Raw genomic sequence first — 10024 nt, 5'->3', positions numbered from 1 at the left:
AATGCGTTTCATAATACACAACATAGCAGGATGTTGACTTGGAACTGGCAAATTTCAAAACTTTACTTTTACCGAGTGACCGAGATTGACTTCGCCCTTCGACCTTTGACTATCGAAAGTGGACTATGATTGGTTTCTGGAAAGTGCGCAAGCTCTTCGACAAATCGACCTAGAATTCCAGAGATGTAAATTGTACATTCTGGAATTAAATAAGATAGTGAAATTCTGGAAAGTACTCGTTTTCCTCTTGCCATGTGGCAATGTGCGGCGCGAGTCCAGTGTCGGGTTGTTTCTGACGGCTACCGCAAGTGCGCTCTCTTGACCTTGTAGCCGGTTTCTGACATACTTCTGACTGCAAGATTCCGGCTTCAGTCAGTTGGGTTTCAACTGATTGACACCGTAAGAGCAATCAAATAAACCACTTCGAGAACAGCAGTAGTTTTAGGAGTTGTCTTTTGGATGTACGTAACAAAAGAGGTGCTGATATCGGCCTCGAAAGACATCACCATCTGATGGTCACTTACGTTCGCTTGCGTAACTGCGTGTTCCGTTTCGGAAGGATTGGGGAACTGCGACCACCAAATTTAATATCGGCCGGTTAATGCAGCTGTCGCTCGACAATGGGCAAGCTACCTTGCTGGTCTGAAGGCCAAAATGCATTTTTCTTGGGTGCTGCGCAGGGGGAGGCTAACTACGGAATCATGGAAACGGATCGGTGGATTCAAGTGGTGGCAGGCTTTATTGATCGCGCTGGGAAATCCTTACAATCCGATACCTTTAGCAGAGAATGGAAGAAGGGGGTGATCTTCCAGATTCGAAGGAAGGGCACCAGTTTTTAGTGTATCTACATGCCACCTGCCGTCGCACAAATAATAACTAAATAATCATGGAACAGCTTGATCAACAGAAAGCAGATTGGTTTCTACTCTGGATTCTCCTGTATTGACCACCTGCACACCTTGCGGATCATTTTGGAACAGTACGCAAAATTAAGATCTTCGCTTCACCTGCTCTTCATTGATTTCAAGAAAGCTTTCGACAGCGTGAACAAGAAATATTGTATGCTCTCCGCAGTAAAGTTATTGCGCAAAGACTAAAAGCCATCGGCGGAGCCATTATTATGGTCCAAAATTTTACCTTTTATCTCAGACGAAGTTGAGGTCGAAAGTGGAGTCGACTAAGATTGTATTCCGTCACCGATATTATTTCTTCTTATTATCAGTGACGTTATTGGTGATGCCTTGGGAACATCACATGAAAGATGCTCTCCATTATTACTGAAAAGCGTCAAGCCTTCGTAACTGCTTGTCCACGACGTGTCATCGCTGACCTATTGGAACAAAGAACTTGGACGGAGCGCAGACCAGTTACCCGTAGACCATGTGATAATAAAGCGGAAATGGCAATGGATAGAATTGGTGACAATTCCATTTGTGGCTACTCCATGCAGTGGGATCCACTATTTCAAGATTACCGATGAGTTTGGCACACCAGAAACAGTTGACATTGAACAGTAGAGGAGTTAAAGCGTATTTCAACCACCTGTAAACGATCACGGGTAGGCTGGGTTGACGCGCTACGCCTCATTAAGGGGTGAATGGTAAATATATATTGCTAAAGATAAATTGCAGTAGGTACTCACTTCATCAGTTGGTACCGCTACTTCCCTGGACCCCATTGTATGTCAGCCACTAAGTTTCCACATAGGAACTCCGAAAGACATATATATTTTAAATTGCGTTTAAAAATCATACAAACTCTTGGCTTTCCGCAAGAAAAATCCCAAATAACCAGTACACATTCTCTTTGCAAACCACGAATCTGTCCCCCGATACGCTCAAGGCCTTGAACCAGCACTACCCCAATGTTGTACTTGCTAGTAGCCTCTGCAATTACCGCAGTTGAAGCTTTTTCATAATGAAAATTTACCTGGACTAAAACCCAGCAACAGGGGTTAATTTCCTGCAAAAAAACTTGTATTTACTTTCCATCTTGCCTCTAGAATCCCAATAATTCCTCAATCTTTTCGCTGCGGCTTTGGGAAGGCAGGCCGCCACCCTATGTGCACCTGGTATATTATCCACAGTACATGTCGACAGTTCTACTGCTTTTCAGCCTGACGTTGCAGCAACCCTGTCGGCCAGACCAAAACCGAATCGGCGAGCAGAACAACCATGTGGTGGTATCGGGAAATGCTGTATCACTACAGTTTTCTGGTCGTAACGCAATACGCGAACACTTCAAAAGCTTAATTAAGGCGATCAAGCCCAAGTCTGCACGGGGACTCATTTGAAGTGGCAATAGGTCACGAAATCGTACCAGGGGTATACTGGTACCATGGGAACCGAGATAACACCTGAATTAACATGTCTCAGGAGAATTCCTGGTCTATGTACGTTCGGTTCGGTTGGCCTTCGAGTAGGAGTGGTGGTTACGTCCAAGCGGGTAAGAGACCCTCGGGCTTCAAACGTTGTGTGTTAACACGGGTTCCGCATTGCTTAGTTCAGTAGAGTATACGTAGGTCTTGCATTAACCAGTATGAATGCTGAGTCATGCACTCAGTATAGACTGGTGCCGTTGCGCTTATATCAGCGCGGCTCTCATTATGGTCACAAAAAAAAACGATCGTGGGATTACTTCCATTCGACAGATACTCACTTTAAACCACCAAGGACGTAACTGTCATCCAAGCCGGTACTCAGAGGTGGCGGTGAGGAAGACGGGGCGGCAGCCCGGTCGGCGAAACCAAAATCAAGTGGCCGAGGAGAACCTCCATAGTATTGGCACCGGGAGTAGCTGTACTCACTTTGGCTTGCCGGCCGTGATGCAGTAGGCGAATGCTCCAAAGCCCTAATCAGGGCGATCAGACTCGAGTCTGCACGGGGACTCATTTGAAGTGGCAATAGTCACGAAACCTTACCAGGGGTATACTGGTACGATGGGAACCGGTTGGCCCCCTAGTCGGAGTTTCATGGGGATTGTTGGTTATGCTCATGCGAGATGAGACCTTCGGGCCTCGGCGTGGTGTTGCGTTTCAACACGGGTGCCGTACTCCTTAGTTCGGTAGAGATTTAGGTATGTCTTGCATCCACCAGTATGAATGCTAAGCCATGCACTTAGTACACTGGTACCGTTGCTGCTTGTCTCAGTGGGGCTGTGATTGTGGTCACAAAGTCAATCCGTGTCTTAAGAAGACCGTGGGATTAAGTCTTCCAGACAGGTGCTCACGTAAAACCCTCAAGGACTTAACTGTCGTCCTAAGCCATTCTGCCTTGTCCGCCGCGCAATTTACCAGTATAAGATCTGCTCAAAAGAGTATACCGATGAACACAATACAGTCAAGTGCCCGCTGCTTCAAATGGGAGGCGCCTTGCTAATACCAGGGTCATGTCGTATAGAGTATGACTATCACCACCCACTATCGGCTTCGATATATCGAATATCAATATATATCAAAGGCAAGGTTCCTTGGGAGCCACAGAGAACCACCGTAAGTTAAAAATTGTAACTGCAATTAGTTCGGTTGCGCGCTTTTCAATAAAGAAAGCTTCTTCGAAGAAACGATGTGTCGTCGACATTTTTTTTTTCTTTTAAAGCAAAGTTACTACGCAGTGTCATAAGTACAATACAATGACTACAATTAAGAACCTTTATCGGAATTTTTATTTACTTCATTGTCCCGCCGAGAAAAAAAAACTTACATGTTATATGTTATGTTATATATTTTTTGAAAATTTTGAACCCCATTTCAACCAGGTACAAAGTTCTCGAGATCAATTAGATCAGGAAACAATTTCCTGCAGTCCAAGTCCTGTGAAAGTACTGTAATCAATAAATGTTAATTAAGAACTGTTTTGTTACTCATAATAGTGCTGCGACATCGACAAAAAATATCGATATCATTAAATATCGATGTTTGAATTAGAATGTTTCGATGCCGATAAAAACATCGAATGAAAACATCGATTTTAGCAAACATCGATATTTCTTTCAATTTATCAATGCAAAGAAAGCAAGATCTAAATAAGGAAACAAATAACAATGTATCTCGAATAGAAAGAAAACCTTTATTTCATTTTTTTATTATAAAAGTATTGAAACGAAACCCGGGCACTATCGAAATCAATTATGACCCCAAAATGTTTTATCTACACTTTTGAGGAAAAGTAGCTTATGTAGTTTTTCTCCCAAGAGGCAGCTTCTCTTGCAGTTTGCAATATTTCCACTCGCTGAAAAAACACGTTCACACGGAACAGATGTTGCCATAACGCATAAATATTTTTTGACCATTTTCAGTAACGATGAGTCCTGTAGAAAGAAGATGAACCGAATAAAATGCATTTCACAGCTATTATTTGTTAGATTGTAAATATGCTGTATACACATATAAATTTTTTTTTTAGCTATCTCACCTTGTGAACGATTTCAGTCCATACCTCGAACGGAGAGTCTTTAAGTCGTACTACAGGCTGTTTCAAATAAACTGAAAATTCAGGTGGTATCGAATTCGGTGTATCTAGTTCCTCGACTATTCTGGATTTTTTTCGAGATTTCCAAGCTTCCTGAACCATTTTATGATGATCGTCTCATAAGCTGTATTCATTTTCTGGGATAATATTTAATTTCAGAAGCTACTGGTCTGATGTCAATATAAAAAGGAATTTACCTTTGGACCCAGAAGAATGAGAAGGTGCATCGCTATCGGATTCTGACTCGATTAAGTCTTTTCTCAATTCATTTGATAGCTTCCGTATAACACTGCCTAATGCCGCTTTATCGTCGAAATGCAAATTTTTGAAGCGAGGATCTAATATTGTTGCTGTTGCAAAAAGCTGGTTGTGTTCAACGTAACGAATCTCTCACCACATGCTTCTTTAGTAGCAACTTCGATTGGCTTAAAAAGTAATACAAAATCCTGAAGGAATTCTACATCCTTCGCTATTATCATTGGTGGAGCTGTTGTATTAAAGTTTATAATACTGCTTACGATTTCCCGAAGCGCCAAAAATCGTTCCACCATATAATACGTGGAATTCCATCTTGTGGAAACCGATTGAATTAAAGTCTTTTCAGTAGAATTGACAGTCCTCTTTCTAAGCTCATCGCTTCCAATTACACTGCTTCTAAACCAGCTGACTATAGTCTTCACTTGTTCCAGTAAACTTTTTAGCAGAGGGAGAGATTCAATGGACTTTTGAACCAGAAGATTTAGTAGGTGGGCAAAGCAATAGGTGTGTCTTTTCTTGTCGAAAGCCAATTCTACAGCCTTAATCATATTACTCCCTCCATCAGTAACGACAGCAATAACGACATCATCTTTGATGTTCCACTTGGTGCATATTTCCTTCAGTGTTTGTGCTAAATTTTCTCCTGTGTGCCTTTCTTCTAATTCATAAACCTCTAGTGTGACACCCTGAAGTTTTAGGTCGTCAGTATCATTTGAAACATAATGGGCTGTTACTCCTAGAAAACTTCTTGTTTGATGTGTTTCTGTCCACACATCGGTTGTCAAGCAAATGTATTGTATACCTGACAATTTTTCTTTTAACATATTGGAAACAAATTCGTATTTCTTATCGAGTAATTCGTCGAAAGTCCTTCTCGATGGAATTTTATATAAGGGAGCAACTAATTTCATAAGATATTGGAAGCCCTCATTTTCGACGACCGATATTGGTTCGCTATCGCGACAAATCATAAACAGAATCCCATCAGTTATTTTGGAGTTTTTATTTCCTCCTTCTCGAAACGAACTGATGTTGGCGAAGCTTTGGTTTAGGGAACCATACTGCTTATAATTACTAACAGAAATACACGTGGACCCCGAGCTGGTACTGGCAATCGAAGGACTTGGGCTTAACGTGCTTGCTCTTGAGGAAGAAGCGGTTAGGGATGTGGAAGTCGAACTCGTGGATTTATTTCCGATTTCAATTGCTGCTTCACTTGGTGTTTCTAAACTTGAAGCTACTCGTGTGTTATTTTGATTTGAGCGATTAAAGTGTTCTTCGAAAATGTTTTTGTGTTTTGTTTTTATATGGCATCTTAAATTGGTGGTATTTCCGCTTGTTTTTATATTATTTCCGCAAACATTGCATTTTGCTATTTTGTCGTTTATTCTTACATAAAACTTCCACACTTCGCTTTTAGGCGCAAGAGCCATAATGAAGCTAAGAATGAATCTATAGGAATGCCTGCAAGAAAATTAAGAATCAAAATCATCACCAAGAGTACAGAATATTCCACATTAATTTAAAGTTACTTTCAAAGAAGCTATCCGAACAATAGAATATAATTGGAAATTGAACAAATTGGGTAAAAACTGGGTATAAATAACGTCCTTACTGGTTTCTCATACAAGCCTTTACGAAATTTTCCACTTACCGTGAGATTTTGCAACTGGCGCCGTTTATCGAAAAGTCAATATGCAGGGCTAATTTGATTTTATTTCGGCCAAAAAATTCGAACCGGGATAGTTAATTTTTGGGCGACATTACAGCACAACAGAGTCTAAAACGCGATTTGATAGTTCAACTCTAACACAATCAACTCGAAGAAAAATGAAAAAGTGTCAATTTTAGCACTGATTTTCTACCGAATTTCAGAGTTACAACTCTACAAGTGACTTCCTATTGTTTCAATAAAATCACCAGTAAGAATACATTTTAATTGCTCGACACAACAGTCGATTTTTCCCAAAATTTTTCGCATCGAAACTACAACACGACCGATATAATTCAAATGAATTCCCTACGACAGACAAACTTGAACTTAGACTTAACCCGACATCCGACGACGAATTAATAATAAAGAGAAGACGACACGATACACATGAAACACGATGAAGGCAAAAAAGAAGCACAACTTCAACTCACTATAACTATCCCTGTCACTCAAGTAGCAACCGTATCATAGAAAAGCAACAGCAAGCGCGTGCCGTAGTTGGCTGCCGAACTCCGATCGTTGTTCTTACTTTGTCGTTGACGGACGGACGACGTCGTGTTGTACATGGACATGTGAGGGCAAGCCGCAAGCGCACACAAACTCAACTTATTATAATTGAATATTGCCAGGAATATCGAGTTAAAAAATCGAACCAAAAATATCGATACGTGATAAACATCTGAATCAAAAAATCGATGTAAAAAACATCGATATATTAGCAAAAACATCGATAATTCGAAAACATCGATATTGATGTCGCAGCACTAACTCATAATACACTCATACAACTTCTAAATATTTCATAATTTTTGTAGATTTGGCAGCTCCTCTTGATAATGACACTATAGCCGCTAGTCGAGACACAGACACAATTTAGCAGTGTGCAAATTATCTTATCTTGTACAAGAACGAAATCATGGATTTGAGAAACAATCAATCGGAAAGTAACTGCTTTCGGTTCGTGTATTTACTGTACACATTGGATAAGAGTAAGACTGACATTTGTCTGCTATTATCCGTACTCAATTCTCGAACCATCACATTTCCTTACAGATGGCCCCATGGATGTGCTAATTCCACACAACCGCCATTCACAGGTCCAATTGTCACGTATTCGTTTCGTTTACACTTGAATTTGAGTCGTCGTTGACAGCGGCTGTAGCGGCAGTTCCATTTTTCGGTGCGCAAAGTAGGCAAGTGTCGATGTGTGGCTCGGTCCCGGTTCATCGTTTTGCTCCTGAACGGATTTTGTTTTCCAAGTTCGTCTCCTTCGCGAATCGACCCGTGGCTGCGTAACCGCGGAATTGAAAACGGCAGTGGATAGTTAGTGGTCAGTGGCAATTCGAAGCAATTGAAAACGTCGCCAGATCAGTCGATTTAAGTGTTTCAAGTGAAGGCGGGTCGGTTATCAAGTTTTCCCGTTCGCAGAAGTTTGAGTTGTGCAAAAGTCACAAGTGCAAGTGGATACTGTCCAGACTCACTGGGGTAGAGCCTGCCACGCTCCTCGAACACCATCCCTTTTCCAGCCAGTGGATAGGCAACGTGATGCATCGATGACGACAGAACCGTCGTCAGAGACAAGCACAACAACTTCTCCAGGTGAGTGCTCGCGAGTCGTACCTGTCTGCAGGTCGGCCTCTTTGTTTTTGAATGTGCCGACCGTTCCCTAGCCGCGAACGGCTGACTCGCAGCGGTGGAAAATGGCCGATAAGGCCCGGGATCTCCGTTACGAGGTGTCACCCGTTGTTGTGGCTCGCAGGAGACGCGACTCCAGCAAGCGCCAACGCTCCTCGGGGCATTTGGTCAGTGAATGGTTCGCGACAGCTGATAGGGAGGAAATCGATTTTTTCCCCAAACACTGCTCCAGACGATATGCTCCGCGACTGTCATGTTGGCGGTTTGTTTTCAATTATTTATGGATGCACTATCGCCGTACAGTGGCCAATTAGCTTCCGTGGCGCTTATCGTTTTCGCACACCTTGGGGCAAAGGTCGCGGGGACGGGAGCCGGCTCGATGTAAATCTGCCCAAATGGACTCATAAAGTTCGTCTGCTTGTCTGGCTCCTTTTTGTTTGCGGAAGTTGGAATTTGATGGGTTTCGTATGAATCGCTTGATTAGTCGCTGATGTGGAAGTCACACAAGACTGCCCCAGGCCCGGTATGGCGCGATCTTACCGGTCAAGCGTGTCATTGCAGCGACAACAACGCGAATTGGAAGGGCTGCCAGAACGTAAATCCCAGTTGCCTTACTTCCAAGGTTACTATTATTCGAACTTTAAGTATTGGTTTGAAATTTGCAGCAGATGCAATAAGCATTTGGTTTCCGCGCAGTATTCAATTATTAAGCAAAAGCGGCACCCGAAACAACGACTCCAAAGCGCCAGACAAATATCACTCCTTACAAATCATCTGCGGTTCAAGGCTCCAAAGACAGTCCACCAAGGGGTGGATTATGGTAGCGTTTTGGAATTCGCACCTCAAAGCCAAACAAATACAAGTGTCCCATCGCTCAGTCTGGAAAGGCTCTTCCTTTTACTGGTTCTAGCTAGGAATCATTTTATGCTTTGGGTGCGAAACGTTTTTCTTCCGAATAATAATAATAGCGTCAAGGGGTGTCACTAAAAGAGCTGTAAACTATAGTATGTCGTTTAAACCTGCCTTTCAGCCTGGCATTTGGTATTAAGTATTTTCCCAGGAGCGTGAACCTACTTTGCATAAGTGTCGGATACTGTCTCAGCACATGTGTGGAGGTTTCATCACTCTCCTCACTCTACAGACAGTGTCCCTAGATAGCTTTCCTAGCTTTCCCAGGAAACCCATAGTCACCAGTAAGAATTCCCACTATGATCCGGAGGCTCTTCTTGATGAGGTTCGCGCAATTGGGTTCGTATCCTCCCATGAGCACCTGGGGTGTTCCATTCCTGGGAAGTTCGCCCAGTAAAACTCCCTCAGTCGTTCCACTTCATTTTTGAACGTCGTAGGGGAGATGCAGGAATACAGGGTGTCCGAAGGTTAAGACCGCATAGCCCCAACAATGTCTTTAGATGCTATTAGATTAGTCCTATTATACCCCTTGCTAACTGCAGGGTCCATCCCAATAGATTCATACACAAGAACCGGACGAACTACAGCTGCATTTATATAATCATTTTCGGACGAAATATCGTTTTTTCATGAACAATTTTGCAACTGTAGAAAACGCCGCCAGCTTTCTTAATCCACAGTTCAATGCTTATTCTCCAATTTAACTGCGCATCAAAACATCTGTATAGTTTGTCGTGGTAAAATCCATCCAGTCTGAGGCGTCTAGGGTTAGCAATCCTGCCCAACCTCTAACATGGAGGACCAGTTAACAAAATTTGTCCCGTTTTTAGTCGCGGGAGACCCGCCTTCATCCTTCTCCATGTGCAGTTTTTCGTTGAGAAAGCGTGCGCAGTCACCGCGTGGAGGTGGAGATAGGGTTTGGTAATAGAGCTAGTAGTGCTGTTTCAGCAGGCATTTCGCAGATTTCCTGCTCCATCGTGGGTAGAAATCCACATTTCGCCCTATACCGTCACCGTGGCCTTCATGTCCTTGGTATATG

At 42.7% G+C, this 10024-nt stretch overlaps 2 protein-coding genes across 7 annotated transcripts in view; one reads left to right on the top strand and one right to left on the bottom strand.

Moving 5' to 3' along the window:
* Positions 1-4587: 4587 nt before the first annotated feature.
* On the bottom strand, positions 4588-5339 carry LOC119646837. Its single transcript, XM_038047454.1, has 2 exons — positions 4667-5339; positions 4588-4606 (listed from the first exon to the last, which is right to left on the bottom strand). The coding sequence occupies exon 1, from the start codon at positions 5273-5275 to the stop codon at positions 4808-4810; it is 468 nt and encodes a 155-aa protein (XP_037903382.1). The 5' UTR covers positions 5276-5339; the 3' UTR covers positions 4588-4606; positions 4667-4807.
* A 2219-nt stretch (positions 5340-7558) lies between these two features.
* The window catches only part of LOC119647497 (mitogen-activated protein kinase-binding protein 1), a 394909-nt gene continuing 392443 nt past the window's right edge, over positions 7559-10024 (top strand). For 3 of the 6 annotated variants that reach the window (XM_038048522.1, XM_038048512.1, XM_038048498.1), the window contains exon 1: positions 7563-8040. The gene's annotated coding sequence lies outside the window, so the exon portion shown is untranslated. Of the gene's footprint in view, positions 8041-10024 lie in introns of all 6 variants that reach the window. The other 3 variants (XM_038048472.1, XM_038048456.1, XM_038048509.1) reach the window with 2 other exon arrangements.

Source organism: Hermetia illucens, chromosome 1 (assembly GCF_905115235.1).
Source record: "Hermetia illucens chromosome 1, iHerIll2.2.curated.20191125, whole genome shotgun sequence".
NCBI lineage: Eukaryota > Metazoa > Arthropoda > Insecta > Diptera > Stratiomyidae > Hermetia > Hermetia illucens.
The sequence above is the reverse complement of the archived record's forward strand: the minus strand, read 5'-3'. Positions and strand labels throughout refer to the sequence as shown.